Below are 22,856 nucleotides of genomic sequence, written 5' to 3'. Positions count from 1 at the left end.
GGCTGCATGCTGAGGCTCTGCATTAACTTGGAATGATGGAGCGTAAATGACAGATGGAGAAATGCACAAGTCACAAAGCTTTGCTCAAATCGCTCCTGTGTATCTGACATGCCAGAGAGTGTTAATTGCAAGAGTTTCATTGTATCGTCCCCTCACCCTATCCCTTGTCTACTTCAAGGAAGCCCAGCCTGTGGCTGTCCATCCCCTTCCTGCTCATCAGTCATTTGCCATGTCCAGGCTCCAGCCACACAATCATTACATCACTGAGGCTGTTCCTTATACAGTAAAGGTTGTTTACTGGCTTTCACCAGCTCTTTGCTCCAAATAGAGCAAGTAGGAAGTAGGGGAGATAAGGGTGTGGGTGGAGGGAGGTTGCAGGCCATTTGGCCAAGAATAAGTAACGTGAAGGCCTGATTCTGATTACACCAGCTTTACTGCTGTGTAACTCCATGGATCGGAGTGGAGTTATTGCCAGGTTACACCAATGTGAGATCAGAATCAGTCCTTGTGTATTCATGTTTTGGCTAAGTTATAAGTTCCTGGTATCGTGTTGGTTACTGGCAAACCATGCGTATTACTGCACCTGGGTGCCAATCATTGGTTTAGCTCTGGACACCCCTATTGGAGTCAATGGAGCACCAGAGGGCAAAAGTCAGCCAGGGTTGTCTGTTTTTGTCACTGTGTTTTAAATTGTGTCAAGGGGTGCCTAGGCACTGCCAGTGATAGCGGGAATGTGAGAGTCGAGATAGGCAGAGAGCTCGGTATTGGTTCCCAGGGTCTCCCTCGATGTTCGAAAGTGATCAGTAATTGTGCTCGTTGTTCTTTTACAGGTAACTACATTGCTATTGGTGCTGACTGTGAGCACCTCTCTGCCCAGATTGAAGAATATATCCTTGTGCTATTGAGGGTTCCCTGAGCAGCACTCCCGTGGGGGGGACATTAACAGGCCAGCAGGAAAATAGGGGCAAATGGTGTTTGTGCAAAGGTCTCGCTCAGCCTGGGCTCTGGGCTGGGTCGCAGCATTGTTCTGGAGTAGCAGAGCTGCAGGGTAAAGATGAAGCCCCTGGATGGATTTGTTGTTGGCTCAGAACTGACCCCCTCGCTGGTGTGATTGTGCATGGCCGCCTGTTGTACTGCCCTGATTGCCCCATCCTCCTGTGCAACAGACATTCCCTGGCAACTTCCCCACTTACCTCCTTGATGGCTCTCATTGCCACCAGGCCATGGGGCAGGGCCAGGCAAGATGTAGCAGTTGGTGTCAGGTAGCCTGCTAATTTCAGAGGAGATGGAGCGCCAGCAGTGTGTGTGTGTGGGGGGGTGTTAGTTACATGCTGTTAGTGTAGGGTTGCACAGCTTTCTAGCCGCTCTAATAGGTAACAGCATGTGGAGGTACTTGAGGATAGTGGAAATCAGAGATTAATTCCACCACGCTGCCATTCCAGTGCTGGGGAGAAGTCATTCGTTAGAAGGGAATTAGCTGCAGCACTGGGACCTCTCCCCTCCTCTCTGTGCTAAACTGGCTTTGGGGGACCCCTTTGCAATTATTTCTGGGGAGGGCGGCAGCTCAGCGCTGGTCCCGGCCCACATTTGACAGCTCCTGCTGTGTGAGCAGGGAAAGAGCCCCAATGTCTCCCAGTATTAATCCCCAGCCTTTACAAGTGCCTCAGTTCAGTTAAATTAAACAAAACCATGGCCTGGCGAGTATTTGTGGCCTGCTGGTCAATGCATGGGCCTGGGAGGCTTGATTCCAGCTTCTACTCGCAGCTCTGCCACTGACTTGCTGTATGCCTCTGGGCCTGTCACTTCACCCCCTCAGTGCCTGTGTCCTCATCAGTCCACTGGCTGCAGTCACAGGGAACTGAGGCAAAAGTCCTTAATGCTTGGAAAGTGCTTTAAGATCCGTGAATCCGAGCAACGGTAGGTGTAGGCTGACCAGACAGCAAGTGTGAAAAATTGGGATGAGGGTAATAGGAGCCTATATAAGAAAAAGCCCCAAATATTGGGCCTGTCCCTATAAAATCGGGACATCTGGTCACCCTAGGTAGGTGGCAGGACTAATTACTCCCCTGGTAGCTCCTTAACTGTACTCGTACGTATCTACCAAGACGTCAAGAACACCGACATGAAGTACAAAAACCGCGTGAGGAGCCGCATCTCCAACCTGAAGGACTCCAAAAACCCTGAGCTGAGAAAGAACGTGTTGTGTGGAGCAATCACCCCGGAGCAGATTGCAGTGATGACCTCAGAGGTGAGGAGAAGGGGAGGTAGGGAAACCTTCATAGGCATTATTCGTAAGGGATTGTGTCCCATTGATTAACTTCAAGGCAGCAGCCGGTCTGCTCTGAAGATGAAGCTCTGCTCTGTTACGGTTCAGATCAGCAGCAGCCGCTGATGTGCATGTCAGGGCCAGCCATCTGAGGGGGGGCTTTTTAGTTACTCGAAGGAGTTTGGAGCCAGAGATTGGTCCTGGACAGCTCTGGAAATTGAAGCGCTCTGTGTATCCAGAGAGCACTGTAGCACACGCTTCCCTGCATTGTGTCTCAACGGTGGCTGGAGAAAGCACCGCTACAATTAATGGGCAGTTCTGTCCTTGGCCTCTCAGCTGAGAATCCCACACAACGGGGCCAGGTAGTGGTGGGGACATTTGTCTACTGGAAGCTAGACTGAGCCATCCCAGTCACTTCCCATTGGCCACAGGTGACACAGGCTGGGTTTGAGCTGGTAACCTGTAGTTGAGAGGCTCTCTAGCCCATTATCTGTCCCTTTAGCCATCCGGCCCTGCTGGCTGTGTTCTCCCTCTGCTTCAGTGGCACCAGCAGCAGTGTGGTGTGGAAGTTGAGCTGATGTGCCTTTGTTTGTATCCTAAAGGAAATGGCCAGTAACGAGCTGAAGGAGATTAGGAAGGCCATGACGAAGGAAGCGATCCGGGAGCACCAGATCGCTAGGACGGGAGGGACCCAGACTGACCTCTTCACCTGTGGGAAGTGCAAGAAGAAGAACTGCACTTACACGCAGGTTAGCCCCCATCTTTGCTTATAAAGGGCACCGTCCTGCCAGGTTCTGAGCAATCTCCACTCCGGTCAGACCAGTGGAAATTGATGATGTTCAGCATCTGCCTAGCTGCCCTTGGCACATCATGGGATTGGGCACTGTCAGGTGGCACAGATCCTGCAGCTCACCAGGAGAACCTCAAGGGCCAGATTTTTCAGGGTTGTTTAGGTCCACAATGTATTTGCAAAATGTGCTCCCTTCATTTGAATGTAGTTACCATGACCGCCAGTTGGGTCACTGCACATACAGAGCACTGTAATTATCCTTCAGCATGTACTCTGACCTGAGATGTGCAGGTAGTTGCGGTGATTTTACATGCAAGGAAGCATCCAGTTTCACCTGCATGCTTTGAAAATCTGGTTTCTGGAGTTTAGTAAAGTTTCTGGGTCTGACAAGCCTGTTCAGAGGCAGCGGTCACAGGGTTAAATACCAGGATTCCCTATAGGTTTAAATGCAAACCAGACTGGTAGTTTGCAGGCAGCAGTGACAGAATATGGCCCTGGCAGACTGTAAAGCTGGAGTTAGGACTAGCCTGTAAAAGAGAATGGTTTGAGTGCTTTTTTATGTTTTCCTCTGAAACCTGTGGCTGGAGGGTTGGGAGATGCAGAGGCAATTTCCTTAGGCACTTGGCTGCACTGAAAGCATGAATATCATGGATTCTCTCCAGATTTTAGAATGGGAATGGAGCAGCTGTGAGCTTGAGCTAGGGTGACCAGATGTCCCAATATTTGGGGTTTTGTCCCTATTACCCCTCCCCCCCGATTCTTCACACTTGCTGTCTGGTCACCCTAGCTCGAGCACACACAGCGCCACTGGCTTTCGGAACAGACTGAATTAGGCTGGTGTTTTCGCCACTATGCTGCTTCGAGGCCCTGCTCCTTCAACACTAATCAGTTTCAGCGGGTGTCATGCCAGATGGCTGCAGATAGATGGACCATCCCTCATGGCAGGAGGTATCAGCCACATAAAGACCATTGGGAACCCATCTGCAGAGTGCTGCCATGGTGATGAACAGAAGAAAAAATGCCCTCCTTGGACTAGCCCAGGCTCAAGTGTGCCCGAGCCAGCCTAGTGCCAGTCTAGAGCAATGGTGGGCACACTACTGTAGTGCAAAATGGCATTTTCACAACCATCCTGTCTATGCCTGCTATTGGCAGTCATCTAACACACTGGTGACAATCCCAGTGCCCTACCTCCATGACAGCTTCCACTGTCCCCGCTGTCAGCTGGGACTAGTGCCATGGGAGGACGTGGCTGAAAATCATCTGGGGTAGAGACACAGCCACAGTGTTCCTTGTACATGTCAGCAGTGTAGTGTCTCTCAGGGATCTGCATACTCTTGGAAGGCAGCCAATGGGCTCCCTTCCGCTGTCGGCTGCAGCCTCACGCCGATTCAATGGCCTGCCCACATTGCTGCCAAACTCAGCTGAGAAGCCATTTCTGTGCCTCTGGTAGGTATCAGGGCTTTTGGCAGGGTAACCGTGGTAGCACCATTTCCATGTGCATTTAGGGAAGACCCTCAGGCTCCTAGCACTGTGTTTTCAGTGCTGTCAGAGTTGGGCTCTCCTGCTCTGTGCCCACAGTATGGGTGTGCTGTGTGAGCCCTGAGGATGGAGGCAGGTGTTGAGGGGACGTAAGGCCATCCTGCTTCATCGCACTCACTGCTTAAAGAAAAGACGGTTACTCACCTTTGTAACTGTTGTTCTTCGAGATGTGTTGCTCACATCCATTCCAGTTAGGTGTGCGCGCCGCGCATGCACGTTCGTCGGAAACTTTTTACCCTAGCAACTCCAGTGGGCCGGCAGGTCGCCCCCTGGAGTGGCGCCGCCATGGCGCTCGATATATACCCCTGCCGGCCCACCCGCTCCTCAGTTCCTTCTTGCCGGCTACTCCGACAGTGGGGAAGGAGGGCGGGTGTGGAATGGATGTGAGCAACACATCTCGAAGAACAACAGTTACAAAGGTGAGTAACTGTCTTTTCTTCTTCGAGTGATTGCTCACATCCATTCCAGTTAGGTGAATCCCAAGCCATACCTAGGCGGTGGGGTCGGAGTGAGAAGTAGCGGCATGGAGCACTGCAGATCCGAAGGCCGCGTCCTCTCTTGACTGCTGGACCAGGGCGTAGTGGGAAGCAAAGGTGTGGACCGATGACCAGGTCGCTGCCTGACAGATTTCCTGGATGGGCACACGGGCGAGGAAAGCCAGCGACGACGCCTGCGCCCTGGTAGAATGCGCAGTCACACGGCCCGTAGGGACGTGGGCCAAGTCATAGCAGGTCCTGATACAGGACGTTACCCACGAGGATAACCTCTGCGAAGAAATGGGAAGCCCCTTCATGCGGTCCGCTACTGCCACGAAAAGCTGGGGGGATTTGCGGAACGGTCTGGTCCTCTCCACATAGAACGCGAGAGCCCTACGGACATCAAGCGAGTGGAGCTGTTGCTCCCTGCCTGAAGAGTGAGGTTTCGGGAAAAAAACCGGGAGGAATATCTCTTGGTTGATGTGGAAGGCTGAGACCACCTTGGGGAGAAAGGCAGGGTGTGGCCTCAGCTGCACCTTATCTTTATGGAAGACTGTATACGGGGGGTCTACCATGAGAGCCCGGAGTTCCGACACCCGTCTAGCTGAGGTGATAGCTACTAGAAAGACAGTCTTCCAAGAGAGATAGAGTAGGGAGCAAGTAGCTAACGGCTCGAAGGGGGGCCCCATGAGCCGAGACAACACCAGGTTAAGATCCCAGGTTGGAGCAGGGAGTCGGACGTTAGGGTACAAACGTTCCAGCCCCTTCAGGAATCTAGTCACCGTCGGGTGAGAAAAAACGGCGCGGCCATCCCCACCCGGGTGAAAGGTGGAGATAGCTGCCAGGTGGACCCGCAAGGACGATATCGCCAGGCCCTGTTGTTTGAGGGACCAAATATAGTCTAAAATATTGGCCACCGAAACTTCCATAGGGCGGAGACCTTTCTCCACGCACAAACAGGAGAAACGCTTCCACTTGGCCGAGTATGTCGCTCTAGTGGAAGGCTTCCTGCTGCCCAAGAGTACCTCCCGTACCGGGGTGGAGCAGCACAGTTCAGAACTGGTCAGCCACGCAGGAACCACGCCGCTAGGTGCAGCGACTGCAGGTCCGGTGACAGAGAGTCCCGTGTTCCTGGGTGATCAGGTCCGGGTGAAGGGGCAGGGGAACTGGGTTGGCTATGGCCAGGTCCAGCAACATGGGGTACCAATGTTGCCTGGGCCACGCCGGGGCTACCATGATCACGCGAGCCCTGTCCCTGCGCACCTTCAGAAGGACCCTGTGGACCAGCGGGAACGGGGGAAACGCGTAGTACAAGTGGGTCGTCCACGGAATAAGGAAGGCATCCGCTATAGACCCGGGTTCCCTGCCCTGAAAAGAGCAGAACGCCTGGCATTTCCTGTTCCCCCCGGACGCGAAGAGGTCCACACGGGGACAACCCCACCTCTGGAAGATCGAGAGGGCGACGTCCGGGCGAAGGGACCACTCGTGTGAGAGGAAGGATCTGCTCAGGCGGTCCGCCAGCGTGTTCCGTACTCTGGGGAGGAAGGAAGCCGTGAGGTGAATGGAGTGGGCTACACAAAAGTCCCAGAGTAGCATCGCCTCGTGACATGGGGAGAGGATCTGGTGCCGCCTTGCTTGTTGATATAGTACATAGTTGTCGTGTTGTCGGTAAACACCGCGACACAACGACCCCGAAGCTGGTGACAGAACGTTTGACAAGCAAGGCGGACCGCTCTCAACTCCCGCATGTTGATGTGCAGCTTCACCTCCTGCGGGGACCACAGGCCCTGTGTTCTCAGGGATCCCAGGTGGGCCCCCCAGCCGAGATCTGAGGCATCCGTCGTTAGGGACACCGAGGGCTGGGGTGGGTGGAATGGGAGCCCCGCACACACTACGGACTGGTCTAGCCACCAGCTGAGAGAATCCAACACCCCCTGGGGGATTGTGATCAGCATGTCTAGTGGTTGCCTTGCTGGCCGGTAATGTGCGATGAGCCACAACTGGAGGGGCCTCATGTGGAGCCGAGCGTAACCGGTCACAAATGTGCATGCTGCCATGTGGCCTAACAGGGTTAGACATGTCCGTATTGATGTTAAGGGGGCTGCCCGCAATCGCTGAACGATCACCGACAACGCCTGGAACCTTGGCAACGGCAGAAGGGCCCTGGCCACGGTGGAGTCCAGGACGGCCCCAATGAACTCCACCCTCTGCGCGGGGAGCAGGGTGGACTTGTCCACGTTGATCATGAGGCCCAAAGTAGCAAACAGGCCGGTGATCCTGCGGACGTGGCTGCAAACCTGTAGCTCCGACGTGCCCCGAATTAACCAATCGTCTAGGTAAGGGAACACGTGGATACGACTGCGCCGAAGATGTGCCACAACGACGGCCATGCATTTTGTGAATACCCTCGGAGCCGTAGAAAGGCCAAATGGGAGGACTGCAAATTGGTAGTGAAGGCGGCCCACCACGAATCGAAGGAAACGTCTGTGGTGTGGCCAAATGGCAATGTGAAAATAAGCGTCCTGCATGTCGAGGGCGGCGTACCAGTCTCCCGGATCCAGGGATGGGATAATGGTCCCCAGGGATACCATGCGGAACTTCAACTTCACTAGGTACTTGTTGAGCTCTCGCAGGTCGAGGATAGGCCTGAGGCCTCCCTTGGCCTTGGGGATCAGAAAGTAGCGGGAATAAAACCCCTTGCCTTTCTCGTTTTCCGGAACCGCCTCTATAGCTCCTTTGTTGAGGAGCGTCTGTACCTCCTGCCGAAGGAATTGCTCGTGAGAGGGGTCCCTGAAGAGGGACGAGGAAGGGGGGCGGGAAGGAGGAAATGATATAAACTGCAGGCAGTATCCCGTCTGCACCGTGCGTAAGACCCAGCGGTCCGATGTTATTTGGGTCCACGCCTGGAGGAAAAACGAAAGGCGGTTGGAAAACGGGGGGGAAGGATCCGTGGGGAAAACTGTTACTGCGCCCTCGGGCGCACCTTCAAAACGAAGGCTTGGGCCCAGGCGGGGGCTTAGAGGAGCTTTGATTCTGCCCCCCTTGGTTCCCCGAATGTCTACGCCTTCCATTCCTGCTGCGGCGCCTATTAAGGTCCTGCCGTTGGCGGAACTGGGGGTATGGCCTACGCTGCTGTTGCTGCTGTGGCCGGAAGGGTCTGCGCTGCGTTCCTGGCGTGTGCATCCCGAGGGAGCGCATAATGACCCGATTGTCTTTAAGACTTTTGAGTCTGGGGTCTGTCTTTTCTGAAAACAGGCCCTGGCCTTCGAACGGGAGGTCCTGGATGGTGTATTGGAGCTCCGGTGGAAGGCCAGAGACCTGAAGCCAGGAGATGCGGCGCATCGTTACCCCCGAGGCGAGGGTGCGGGCAGCCGAGTCTGCAGCGTCCAAAGAGGCCTGCAACGAGGTTCGTGCAACCTTCTTGCCCTCGTCCAGAATGGCCGCAAATTCTTGACGGGCCTCCTGTGGCAGCAGCTCTTTGAATTTGTCCGCTGCCACCCATGAGTTAAAAGCATATCTGCTAAGAAGGGCTTGCTGATTTGAAACCCTGAGCTGAAGGGCCCCAGCCGAATAGACCTTGCGGCTGAGGAGGTCCATACGCCTGGCCTCCTTGGATTTGGGGGCTGGGGCTTCCTGTCCGTGGCGCTCCCTCTCGTTCACCGACTGCACCACCAGGGAACACGGTGTCAGGTGAATGTGGAGGTACTCGTAGCCCTTGGAGGGGGCCATGTACTTCCTCTTGACGCCCCTTGCCGTAGGGGGGATGGAGGCCGGTGACTGCCAGGTTGTATTGGCGTTGGCCTGGATCGTCCTAATGAAGGGTAGGGCGACCCTGGTGGGAGCATCGGATGAGAGGATGGTGACGATGGGGTCCTCGATCTCAGAGACCTCCTCGGCTTGCAAGCTCAGATTCTGTGCTACTCGCCTAAGGAGGTCTTGGTGTGCCCTGAGATCTAGCGGAGGAGGGCTAGTGGAGGAAGTGCCAGCCACCGCTTCATCAGGGGAGGAGGATGAGGAGACCCCTGGCAAGAAAGTGTCCAGTGGGGGGTCCCCCTCAGCCCTCGCCTCTGTCTCAGGAGCAAGACCAGGGTCTTGCTGCTTCGATCCTTCCTCTGCATCAGGGGAGGGAGGGGGGCGAGACAACGAAGCCTCTGGTACCCTGTGCTCCGCCGTTGCAGGCCTAGCAGGAAGCTGTTGGGGGCCCTGGGCTTGATGGTACGCCCAGGGTGTCCAAAACCCCCACTGCTGCGGACCCTGGTCCTGTTGCGGAGGGTCCTGGAATAATGCCGCCTGTCTGTCGGTGCCCAGCGCATACACGCTGTCCGCTTGAGATGACACCAACGGCTGTCTAGAAGGCCATGGCGGGGCCGACCGCGGCTGATAAGAGTCTGCGTGGTTCGGCACCGAAGATGTTCTCGGTGCCGGGGATCGGTACCGGGAGTCATAGCGGCGCCAGGATCGGGACCGGGTTCTGTCTCGGTGCCGGGATCTGGACTGGTACCGGCCGCTGCTTCGGTGCCGGGATCGGGACCGGGACCTGCCACCGACGTGGTGCCGGGAGGTCGACCGGGACCGGGACCTGCCATCAGCTCGGTGCCGGGAGGTCGACCGGCGCGGTGAATGACGGCGAGACTGGCTCCTAGAGTCATGGTGCCGGTATCGGCGGCTGGAGCCAGACCGTGACCGTCTGGAGGTCGATCGGTGCTGCGAGTACGACCGGTACCGCCGAGGGGAGCGGTGCCGGGACTGCGAGCGGCGGCGGGATCTCGAGCGACCGTGGCGTCGGGACCTCGATCGCGAGTCCCGAGACGGTGCCGTCATCATGGGCTTGCCCCTAGATGCTACCCGCACCGGAGGTACCGGGGGTGGCGGCTGAGTTGACTCAGTCAGGGCAATGAGGTCCCATGCCGAGGCGAAGGTCTCTGGAGTGGATGGGACCAATAGCTCAACCCCAGATCTTATGGGGGAGCTCGGCGGTACCGGACTCGACGGACCCACCGGGCCCGGAGTCGATGGTGCCGGTAGCGCCGCGGCAGATGTCGATGCCGGGCGCTCCATTCGAGTCTGCCTGGCTGGAGTAGCAGACGTTGATGGTCTCGCTTCTGCACCCGGTGCCGGGGAAGGTCGGTGCTGGGGAGTCTTTCCGGTGCCGGTGCGATCCGGTGCCGGCGTCGAGATCACGGCCTGCGAAGCTGCTGGGTCAAGTGCCGCTTCCATTAGGAGAGTCCTGAGTCTCTGGTCTCTCTCCTTCTTTGTTCTGGGCTTAAAAGCCTTGCAAATGCGGCACTTGTCCGACCTGTGCGATTCCCCCAGGCACTTTAGACACGCGTCGTGAGGGTCGCTGGTTGGCATAGGCTTTTTACAGGCCGCACACTGCTTAAAGCCCGGCGAACCAGGCATGAGCCCGGTGCCGGGTGCCGGGAAGGGCTACAGCCCAGACCGGCGAACAACTATATACAAATACTATTTACATTACAACTAATTAACTAACTATACTTAACGACTAACTAACAACTGTAGTAATAACGGTAGTAACAAGGAGAGCTAGGGACGTGGAGGACAGCAATGCCGCGCTCCACAGTTCCAACGACCGACACGGCGGTAAGAAGGAACTGAGGAGCGGGTGGGCCGGCAGGGGTATATATCGGGTGCCATGGCGGCGCCACTCTAGGGGGCGACCTGCCGGCCCACTGGAGTTGCTAGGGTAAAAAGTTTCCGACGAACGTGCACGCACGGCGCGCACACCTAACTGGAATGGATGTGAGCAATCACTCGAAGAAGAACAAAGCATTTTCAGTAGGCTCTGCAGCCCAGACTTGGCAGTGGTGATGGAATGGGAGCCCAGGGAGAGGAGGGCAGTGACTAATCAGAGACTTATAGGCGTGTGAGGCTCTTTTGCCCTGCTCAGACCATGCATGCTGCCCCGGCTCACAGGTTGGGTTCTGACTGTTGAACCCAGAGGCTATTTGAGAACTACCAAGGAAAGCCCGTTGTGAATCTCTTTGGAAGGTCCAAGTGGGGGCTCTTCCTTCCCATCCCTTCTTGTGTCCTTCCCACAGGTGCAGACCCGCAGCTCCGATGAGCCCATGACCACCTTCGTCGTGTGTAACGAGTGTGGGAACCGCTGGAAGGTAGAGCGTGAATGACACTTGTTTGAATGAGGGTATGAAATTTATGAAGATAGATGGTGTTGACAGCTGTAGATTGTCATTTTAGGAATAAATCCTTAGCCCCTTCCAAGCCCCAGCTGACTCTAGCAACTGCTGTCACACCTAAGCTAGAGGGAGAGGGAGAGACAGAATGTAACATGTCCAGCGAGTCTGTCGGGATGGGACCAGCACTCAGGACTTCTGCTCTGGTCACTGTTAGGGTGGACTTGGCTGCTGGCTGTATAGAGCACAGATCTCCTTCTGGGACACAGCGGGATGCTTTGCAGCCAGTCACTTTGCAGGCCTGGCCAGACGTACATGCTGGCACTGCTGGAAGGTCAGTGGTGCAGGAATTCTTAGAACAAATTTAGCCTCCATGGCTCCATTCACCCGCCATAGCCCCAGGAACCAGCACTGCTTTCCATGCCCTCGCCGGACACACAATACTTCTCTGGAGCTCCCCTCCTGCCACACACCCAACAGAAAGGAGGCAAGAGTGACAATTATTCACGCTTTTCAAGCTCTCTCATTTTTGCCCCCTCACGCTGTGCCCAGACTTGGATCGGAGCAGAAACCTTAGTTATAGAGTGAATGGTGACCAGCAACAGCACTGGCGCCTGCCCCTTGATGAGAGTGGCACCTTCTTATGGCCAGTTCTCTACCGCTCCTTTATATTAGTCACCCTCCTTCACACAGGGTGGCTCTTGTAACTTCTCCTGCCATGGGAGCCGAATGGTGGCGCTGGAAGTTAGCGAGATAACCAGTCTTTAGACGAGAAGGTTCCCCTTACTCCATGAGCAGCATGTACTGCTTGTGCAAGATTCCCCAGCCCCATGAGGAGGGACACTATCAACCAGATCCATGGCTCCTTCGTGGCCCCGAGTGCTGCCCGCGGCCCTCTTTTGCAGCGGGGTTTTCTAATCCGGGTTTAAACCTCAATCTCTTGCAGTTCTGTTGAGACGTCTGTGAGCCCGGCGGCGGCAGCCGAACCTGGACGGACCATAACCTATATTCTCTGACTTCTCCAGCCATTGTGTACTGTATCCCAAGTGAGTTTCCTTTGTCACACACTAAGTGCATCATCTTGGGGGGAGGCCTGGCTCTCAGATTGTGCACCTGTGGAGAGGGAGCAGCTGTGACTGGAATCCAGGGGGCAGGCGGACTGGTGGGAGAGTTCACTCCATGCATTTTGGCTGTATTTTCTCATCCAGATAAGTATTGTCATTTTTTCATAACAGTATTAAACTTCTTTTGTTTTGTTTTGTTTTGTTTTGTTGCCAGTTTCTGACTTTTATTTCAACTTGCTGCTTGCAGGACTTTGCATTTCCTGCCCAAATGTCATGTGGACCCGGTGGATGAGCACTGCCTGAGATACCATCCAGCCAGAAGCCACACCGCTTACCATAGATCTAGTTAGATACCCTGAAATTTGGTCTTCCTTCTCTGTTGGGCAGTAAGGTTGTGTGTTAGCTCACTGTGCCATCAGAAAAGGGGTCGGCCTTCAAACCTCAGCTGTCCGAATCCTGGCTGTGAAAAATGCCCTGGCAGTTTTACTGACACTGCAGTTTTCCTTGGGATGCTTCCTAGTCCTAAACATACGACATTTTGTTTTTAATCAGCTCATGAACAAAAAACCCTGAGCCAAATCTTGCACCCATGACATAGGCCACATTCCAGCTGAGTTAGTGGGAGCTTTGCTCAGATATCAAGTGCAGGACATGGCTCATTGACTGTATGTAGTGGTGCGGCAGTGCAAGGCCTCGATTCTGATCTCAGGTACTGCTGGAAGTCAGTAGAGTTACTCTGAATTTACAGCAGCATAATTGAGAACAGTGCTTGTGTTAGTACAGATCTAGGGCTTCTGTTTTTGAGGGGGTTGTTAATTTCATTGGGGAGGGTATTTGTAGCCATTTTTTAATTTTATGGAGATGTCCAAAATTGGGGTTTGGGGGGCTCTCTCTTTGCATACTCTAATGAATAATGTATATTATCTTTGCAGTGTATATTTTTAATGTACATTGTTCATTACAGGCGTATATACTGTAACCCTAATGTTCCCTAATGCACTTTGATGTCGTGCTGTTCAAACAGCATTGCATTAACGCACACTAGGGAATGTGCAGTGCACCACCTTTAGGTGTCTGGACCAAGTAATGTGCAACACATTAGTACGTGTTAGAAATCACACCCCCATAATCCACATTATGGCTTAGTGTAGACTAGCCCTTAGATACAAGCATTATTGGGTAAACACCAATTTCCTTTTTTTTTTGTAGCGGGGATGTTCTAAAAGCTAAAATCAGAAGCCCTATCCACAGCTTGCTCTTGTCATGTACCTTTTAACAGCAGCTGGGGAGGGCTGATGTGAAGGAGGGTTTTGTAAAGACAAATCAAGGACAGATTGTCTGTAAAGTCACTGATCATAAAATAACACAGCAGCTCTGAATACAGATGTTTAATTCCTGATGGAGGGTGGGAAGAAGAGTGCGGGGAACCCACAGGAATACCCTCTGCCAGAGGGGCCGGCAGTCCCCAGATTGAATCCATATCGTAGAGACAGATTCCTTGCAACAGTAATACGATACAGAAAACCTGGCAGCTGGCAAAGGTTCCCCCAACACCAGGCCCCATGTTACAGGCCCGGAATTTCAGCACTGCGTTAGCGGGTTCAGAACAGTATGAAAAACCAAGGGGTTGTATCTGTTCGTACTGATTCAGCTGGCTCTTGCCACTACATGCCACTCAACTGGCTGGGAGCCCCCAGCTGGCCGTAGTTAGAGCAGGCCTGGGCAGCCTTGATGTAACGGGGAGGCCAGTGCTAATAACTGGTGAAAGGAATTCATTTGTGACTGAGTCTGTAATTGGGGGAGGGATAGCTCAGTGGTTTGAGCACTGGCCTGCTAAACGCAGGGATTGTGAGGTCAGTCCTTGAGGGGGCTGCCCAGGGGATCTGGGGCAAAATCAGTACTTGGTCCTGCTAATGAAGGCAGGGGGCTGGACTCAGTGACCTTTCAGACTCCCTTCCAGCTCTATGAAATAGGTATATCTCCATATATAAATTAACTTCATCTCCATTCACTGAGATTTCCATAGGTATCTTCTGGCCTCTCGTTATTTTGCCCTACAGTATATGTATGCAGCTCCCCTTGATTTCACTGCAGGTGTGGGGCAGAATATGGCCCCACACAGAGGGCCAGATTTTCAAAAGAGCTCAGCACCTAACAGCTCCTGTTGAGAACAATGAGAACTTCTACTCTTAGCCCACGTGAGAGCAGGGGCAGCTGCTGGGGGCCGATGCCCTTTGGTTACCTGGCCACTTTTTTTCATTGTTTCTTGCTCCCCTTTCCCAGCCACAGAATAGACCCTTTGGGTCAGGTCAGTCGTTTTGACAGTATGTTTCTAGCAAAGCTCTGAGCCCTGGGTCATCAGGCAGAATGTTCTCAACAGGACTGGGTGACCTCTTGCCACTCCATCAAATAAACAGCCTCGCAGCTGAAGCAGTTTGCACTTAATAGCTCCTGCTGGAGAAATTCAGTGGAAACAGGTGTGAGGCAAGTACTCCAAGTATTGGAAAAGTTTGGGGAGCTCCTAGCCTGGGAGGAACATGGGTTGCTAGGGTAACTAATAACCCTTAGCTCTTACCTTCTGCAAAGTCCTTGTAAACTGTAACTCATTTGTCAGCTCCTTTCATTAAACCTGGGAAACCAGCATTCAGAAGCAATGAACTGATGATGGATCGAGCTCCCTGTGGCAGCATGAGTGATTAGTCAGGGAGTTAGTCAGCAAGATAATTAGAACCCGATGGACCATTGTTTTCCTTCAGCAGAACAGAGGAGAAGCCAGACTGTGAGACCCATACAGATCTCAGCCTGCTTCTCTTGCAGGACTCTTACACCAGGGAGGCAGGAAAGTAAAGGAAGGATGGTAAGAACATAAATCAGCATTGAAAGGGGGCTGCATTTTGCTGCGAGTCCAGGGTGATCTGGAGCGACTCCAGTGCATTCCAGGGAGTTATTCCAGATTTGGCTCACAGTGTTTACAAAGGTGCTTGCAATCACCCTTTCTATTACATTGCCCGTCCGCTCCAGGAGCGACACCTCTGCACGAAAAGTGAGCTGCTGCGTTGTTCTCCCTTCAGCAGGCTGAGCAGCGCTTGGGCTTCATTTTTACTTCATTTGAAGTAAATTTTTACTTTACTTCATTTTTACTTCAAATGAAGTAAAAATCTTAAGCGAATCCACATGTTCCATAGACTCTCTATGGATAGAAATGTCATGCTCTAATAAAAATATAACATTAGGGATCTGTTTTCGACCACCTGACCAGGAGAGTGATAGTGATGATGAAATGCTAAGGGAAATTAGACTATCAACATTAAGAACCCAGAAGTAGTGGGGGATTTCAATTATCCCCATATTGACTGGGAACATTTCACTTCAGGACAAAATGCAGAGAGAAAATTTCTTGATACTTTAAATGACTGCTTCATGGAGCAGCTGGTACGGGAACCCACAAGGGGAGAGGCAACTCTAGATTTAATCCTGAGTGGAGCGCAGGAGCTGGTCCAAGAGGTAACTATAGCAGGACTGCTTGGAAATAGTGACCATAATACAATAGCATTCAACATCCCTGTGGGGGGAAGAACACCTCAACAGCCCAACACTGTGGCATTTAATTTCAAAAGGGGGAACTATACAAAAATGAGGGGGTTAGTTAAACAAAAGTTAAAAGGTACAATGACTAAAGTGAAATCCCTGCAAGTTGCATGGGCCCTTTTTAAAGACACCATAATAGAGGCCCAACTTCAATGTATACCCCAAATTAAGAAACACAGTAAAAGAACTGAAAAAGAGCCACTGTGGCTTAACAACCATGTAAAAGAAGCAGAGATAAAAAGACTTCCTTTAAAAAGTGGAAGTCAAATCCTAGTGAGGCAAATAGAAAGGAGCACAAACACTGCCAACTTAAGTGCAAGAGTGTAATAAGAAAAGCCAAAGAGGAGTTTGAAGAACGGCTAGCCAAAAACTCCAAAGGTGGTAATAAAATGTTTTTTAAGAACATCAGAAGCAGGAAGCCTGCTAAACAACCAGTGGGGCCCCTTGACCATCAAAATACAAAAGGAGCGCTTAAAGACGATAAAGTCAGAGAAACTAAATGGATTATTTGCTTCAGTTTTCACGGCTGAGGATGTTAGGGAGATTCCCAAACCTGAGCTGGCTTTTGTAGGTGACAAATCTGAGGAACTGTCACAGATTGAAGTGTCACTAGAGGAGGTTTTGGAATTGATAAACTCAACATTAACAAGTCACCGGGATCAGATGGCATTCACCCAAGAGTTCTGAAAGAACTCAAATGTGAAGTTGCGGAACTATTAACTAAGGTTTAATCTGTCCTTTAAATCGGCTTCGGTACCCAATGACTGGAAGTTAGCTAATGTAATGCCAATATTTAAAAAGGGCTCTAGAGGTGATCCTGGCAGTTACAGACCGGTAAGTATAACGTCGGTACCGGGCAAATTAGTCGAAACAATAGTTAAGAATAAAATTGTAAGACACATAGGAAAACATAAACTGTTGAGCAATAGTCAACATGGTTTCTGTGAAGGGAAATCGTGTCTTACTAATCTATTAGAGTTCTTTGAAGGGGTCAACAAACGTGGACAAGGGGGATCCAGTGGACATAGTGTACTTAGATTTCCAGAAAACCTTTGACAAGGTCCCTAACCAAAGGCTCTTACGTAAATTAAGTTGTCATGGGATAAAAGGGAAGGTCCTTTCATGGATTGAGAACTGGTTAAAAGACAAGGAACAAAGGGTAGGAATTAATGGTAAATTCTCAGAATGGAGAGGGGTAACTAGTGGTGTTCCCCAAGGATCAGTCCTGGGACCAATCCTATCCAATTTATTCATAAATAATCTGGAGAAAGGGGTAAACAGTGAGGTGGCAAAGTTTGCAGATGATACTAAACTACTCAAGATAGTTAAGACCAAAGCAGATTGTGAAGAACTTCAAAAAGATCTCACAAAACTAAGTGATTGGGCAACAAAATGGCAAATGAAATTTAATGTGGATAAATGTAAAATAATGCACATTGGAAAAAATAATCCCAACTATACATACAATATGATGGGGGCTAATTTAGCTACAATGAGTCAGGACAAAAATCTTGGAGTCATCGTGGATAGTTCTCTGAAGATGTCCTCACAGTGCGCAGAGGCGGTCAAAAAAGCAAACAGGATGTTAGGAATCATTAAAAAAGGGATAGAGAATAAGACTGAGAATATATTATTGCCCTTATATAAATCCATGGTATGCCCACATCTCGAATACTGTGTACAGGTGTAGTCTCCTTATCTCAAAAATGATATTCTAGCACTAGAAAAGGTTCAGAAAAGGGCAACTAAAATGATTAGGGGTTTGGAGAGGGTCCCATACAAGGAAAGATTAAAGAGGCTAGGCCTCTTCAGCTTGGAAAAGAGGAGACTAAGGGGGGATATGATAGAGGTATGTAAAATCTGAGTGATGTGGAGAAAGTGGATAAGGAAAAGTTATTTACTTATTCCCATAATACAAGAACTAGGGGTCACCAAATGAAATTAATAGGCAGCAGGTTTAAAACAAATAAAAGGAAGTTCTTCACATAGCGCACAGTCAACTTGTGGAACTCCTTGCCTGAGGAGGTTGTGAAGGCTGGGACTGTAACAATGTTTAAAAGGGAACTGGATAAATTCATGGTGGCTAAGTCAATAAATGGCTATTAGCCAGGATGGGTAAGGAATGGTGTCCCTAGTCTCCATGGTGTCCATAGAGATGGATGGCAGGAGAGAGATCACTTGATCATTGCCTGTTAGGTTCACTCACTCTGGGGCACCTGGCATTGGCCACTGTCGGTAGACAGATACTGGGCTAGATGGACCTTTGGTCTGACCTGGTATGGCCTTTCTTATGTTCTGGGCTGTCAAACATTCCATGCTCCTTGGAGCCCTCCAAAGTGGGTCATGCCTGTGAGACCCATTAAAGATCTGACTCAAATGGTTTTCCACAACATGTGCTTCAGGTTCTTTAAATAACACCCATCTCAGGAGGAAATGGCTCCGTGAGGCTGGTTCGCCCAGGGCTCTCGCTTCACAGCTGGATTTACAGAGAACGAGCACATCCTATGAGGCTGATAACTTGTTAAATCCATGCCACTTGCTGCTGACTAGAGATTCTCTCGAAGCAGAGTGGTGGTGGAATAAGGTTCCTGGCAGTAAACATTTAAACAAGGCACATGTGTTTCAACAACACAGCATGTGGGCATTCTAGGTGCTGAAGAAATAGCAAGCTAGCCAATTAGCAGCCACTGTTGCTATTCCTCTGGCGCTTCTCCAGGGATGTGCTGCTTGGAGGGAGTTGTGCTCCATGGTCAGCCACACTAGGAATGCAATAAAGATTTGTGACTTGAGCTGACAAGGTGCTTCTCCATGGGCATTTCTCCCCACGGGGGTTGGCTTTAGTAGGTTGAAAATCCACGGAGCTGAGTGCATGAGCACCCTCCCCCATACCTCATCCATGTGTCTTTTAACCTTATGCTGAAAAAACCTGCCTCCTGGCATTTTACTGTCATTTTCCTTTAACCTCTGGCTTATCTGGCACCCACCCTTAGGTCTGCATGAGGGGAAACCCATCAATTAAGCACCCTGTGGCCAGGAAGAGCCTGAGTCACTCTTGGGATGCTTGAATGCATGGTAATAAATTCATGAGCATGAGAGGAAAATAAGCTGGTTGTAATGGGGGCTGTACGGGAGGGTGACAAATGGCTGCAGTAAGCAAGTCGGTCCGGAGCACAACCCGGAGAGCGACTGCTTGGGCCTCCCTACAGTCACAATCTTCGCTGCACAGTAGAATCCCAATTCGCTAAGTGTTTTTGGAGACACCTAGAAACTGGCGGATTAGGGCAGCCAGCCCAGTTGCCATCTAAGGCTCCTGCCTCTGAACTCAGACTTGAAAGCCACCCCTGGTTACAGAATATCCTGACACACTCTAGTCCTGCCCAACAGGCGGGGCCCAGGGGAGCTGCATATGTTCTCATCTCCCCTCCAGTCATGCTACCCCATACGGGGCTTACACGGCTGTGCCCCAAAATGCCACCACTGCAGAGCTTTGCTTTCTCCAGCAGCTCTGGGGGGGGGCTTTGTTTTAGACTTTCTGGGACTTGGCGGGCATGGGTTTGGCCCAGAACCTCCTTGAAGGAGTGAAAGCAGGAGTCTCTGCCCAGGATAGTCATGGCTCAGTTTACCAACAGCTCCCTCTCTTAGGGCAGAATTCAGCCTGGGGGAAGATGCTGCTTTTGCAGTGTGTATATCATTGCTGTCCTACAGGCTCTGGCCTTGCACACACTTATGCACATGTTTGACTTTAAGCTCACAAGTAGCCCCCATGATAGCACATTTAGAGCGAAGCATGTGCAGAACTGGTTGGTGGGTCAAGACATTATTAATTCCACTGTTATTTTATGGTGAGTCCCTGGTGATAAAAGTCTCTTCCTGGATCGTCATCAACCGTTGTCATTTTTTTAGCAGCAATTGCACACTCCACTTACAAGGCGCACCGCCTCATTCCTGCACAAATCACATGAACACCCCTTTCATACACCGCCTGCTACAGGTCAGACAGATGGGTACTTGAGAGGGGCCCAACCAAGACTGCATCTCACCATCCTGCAGCTTAGATGGTGCTCAGAGTCCAAGCGCTGGCTTGGGATTGTGCAAACCGTCCCTAAATTTGGGGCCATAACAGGCCAAACCAAAACCCCTGTGCTGAAAACACCTCCTAAATTTAGGGGAGGGATCTGAATTTGGCAGCTTGAGCTCATCCTGAGTTAAAAAGAAAGCTGCCTCCATTTTGCTCAGGCAGAGCGCTCACAGTGAGAACCAAGCACCCCTACAAGCACTGAATTTTATTTCACAATCATTGCCGTTATCTTTGGAGACACCTGTGGGTGACTGTCCTGGCCTTAAAAAACGAGCATTGTTATTTATATCCACACTATGGAATCCTCCCCGAAACCAGTTTCTTTGTTGCTTTGATATTGGTTTAATGAGGAAAGTTATGATTTAATTTTTAATCAGAATGGTCAGCGCCAAGTTCTTCCATTCCTCACACACATACACAAAGCTTATTGAAGCCAATGGACCTGCACACATGTAACCAACAGCAGCACTCACCCTTTAGGTGTCTACAGTGCAAAGCCATCTGCTTAGCCTAGATCAGGCTAAAAGCAACAGACCAGGCCCAGATGCTGGTGGACACTCCTGTTAAGCACTTACATGGGGGCGATCAGACACAGGATCTCTATACTGCCATAGGAGACTGGGGTTAGGCTCTTTCACTGGCCAGTGTCACCCATTAAGGCACTTGCCTGCAAGATGGCTGCCAGCTGCACCCTAGAAATCAACGTTTACGAGCTCTTTTGACCCAAAATTGCTCCTGCCCTTGAGGAATAGGCCTGATTCTGAGGCTGAGAAAAAGAGGGCGGTTTTCCTTGCTGGTAACGGTTAAAAAGGTGCCATCTTTTTCTCTGACATTGAGCCAGTTTTGAATTTTCTGCCCAGAAATTCCGAGGTCGCCTTCCTCCAACCTGGGGGTGGCAGGAAACGACCACCACAGCTCCGGCATGCCTCCACCACACGTCTTTTGGCCAGCGGAACCATGCAGTTTGCTGACGCTGGCAGCCTATTCGCAACCCCCCTCACGCCATGGGCTCCAGGTGACAGGCTTCTCTCATACTCAGCAATTCCTGGGGCAGCTCACTTGTCCCCTCGAGCAGAGCCCCCGCCTCTCCCCTCCAGCCCATTGCAAAGCCAGAGCTTTAGGCAACAGCGACCCACCAACCTTCTGACTATTTCAGCAGCTGCTGGCAGGCCCATCTTCCTGGCTTGCTTCCAAGCATGGACGTCTGTTCCCAACTTCTTCTGAGGAAGATTTTTGTGCTGGGGGAGAGAGGTGGGATCTTCCCTCCCTCCCTATTGGTCACATTCTCCTTCCCATCTACATTCTCGCAGAGCCAGGCCGATGGCTTTTGCCTGCCCCATGCTGGAAGCGGAATGTCAGAGCAGCGATTCCACCTCCTGTATCAGCACCTCAAATCACGAACGATCGCCCTTTATTGCTCCCTCCTGCTCCCCCTTTCCCTGCATCCATAGGTGCCGGACCTGGCTTGAAGTGGTTTCCATCATATGCAGGGTTTACAGTTTGATTCAATGGCTCTCAGCACCCCTACTATAAAAATGGTACCAGCATCCTTTCCCAGCATATCTCCGCATTGTCTGGCAAAGCGAGGGGGGAAAATTACCCTGGCTACTCACTGCTGCCCTCCTTAATTGGGTAAAACTCCCAATCACTCTAGTGTTGCCAGAGTCAGGCCTGCAGGATTTGGGCCAGAAGTAGCCTGTTCCTAAATCCAACATCAAAAACCAGGCTGGATAGATGGAGAAACCATCCTCTCCAATCCAGCAGAGCATTAGCTTTCCAGCTGCGTTGCTGTGGCAGGATCTGACCCTTGACTTCAGTGGGACGAGGAGTGTGAGAACTGGGAGCACAAGCTGGCCCCATGTACTATTGTGACCAGGCACCTTCATCAGCTGAGTAACCAGCAACCAGTTCTTCACTCACTCACTTTGATCAAATGAAGAGGAAGGCACAGAAATCCTGGGCCAGATTGTGAGAGGTGCAATTTTAATTGGCCTGGCCTGTGCACTCCTAACCCACCTGTGCGTGTGTGCAGGCTGGGGTTTGCACACACAACTCCCCCACTGCCACATCCACGTGCCTGGGTGTGAGTTAAGCAATGCAAATGTGCACATGTGAAGGTCTGGTGCACACAAACACCTTTCAAAACCAACCCCCTCACCTGAAGGTGGAACATCAGATGTGTATTGATTGACACATGCAACATACCACCTGCAGGTACCCAGGCAACTCATGCTGGAGTCAGCCAGGGGTGCTTGTACACTTCTGATGGCACAAGTTACCTCCCGGGAACTTTTTTTCACTGGGCCAATCCTGCAGTCTACCCAGCTAAGCTAGGCTGGGACAACTGGATTTGACCCTGTCATTACAGGTTCTCACTCAACGTGTTGCTCCTTCCAAAGAAGATACAATCAATCCATTGCCAGGAGGCAGTGAACACAGGTGCCTGAGCCTTCTTAGTTAGCAACCAGCTAATTAAGATGATAGGCCCATGCCTTAATAAATGAGTGCTCTCTAGTTTCTCTCACCTTTTGGGAGGGGGCAGAGGCAGAGGCAGACAGAGGATTGAATTTCCCATTTGGCAAATACAACCATATTTTGATCTATTGAAACATGATTTTCCACACAACTGCAACCACCTGCAAGGAAACAAAAAAATACAAGCAGAGGATTTGTTTGTTTAAAAAATATCTTCAATAAAAAGGACCAACGTTCCTAAATTTTTTCTTTCTTTTTTGCGGGGTGGGGTGGGGGGATAAATATTAAAACTGTGGACTGTTTTTGGTCAAACATACAGACAGTCAAGACTGATCAGCATCCTTTACGCTGGGACACAGAGTTTCCAAATGATCTGAAGATACAAAAGCCAGGGGTGTGTGTGTGTGTGTGTTTGTGTTCTGCACAGC

At 51.3% G+C, this 22,856-nt stretch overlaps 1 protein-coding gene across 1 annotated transcript in view; it reads left to right on the top strand.

Annotated features, from left to right (window-relative positions):
- TCEA2 (transcription elongation factor A2) overlaps positions 1-12,483 on the top strand; it is a 32,478-nt gene extending 19,995 nt beyond the window's left edge. Inside the window, exons 6-10 of the mRNA XM_050918742.1 lie at positions 831-887; positions 2,094-2,248; positions 2,869-3,015; positions 11,131-11,202; positions 12,170-12,483. Of these exons, the coding sequence (XP_050774699.1) occupies positions 831-887; positions 2,094-2,248; positions 2,869-3,015; positions 11,131-11,202; positions 12,170-12,178 (440 nt within the window). The 3' untranslated portion in view covers positions 12,179-12,483. The remainder of the gene's footprint in view (positions 1-830; positions 888-2,093; positions 2,249-2,868; positions 3,016-11,130; positions 11,203-12,169) is intronic.
- Positions 12,484-22,856: the final 10,373 nt, after the last annotated feature.

The sequence above is a fragment of the Gopherus flavomarginatus genome, chromosome 11 (genome assembly GCF_025201925.1).
Source record: "Gopherus flavomarginatus isolate rGopFla2 chromosome 11, rGopFla2.mat.asm, whole genome shotgun sequence".
NCBI lineage: Eukaryota > Metazoa > Chordata > Testudines > Testudinidae > Gopherus > Gopherus flavomarginatus.
This window is presented reverse-complemented; position numbering and strand designations above follow the sequence as displayed.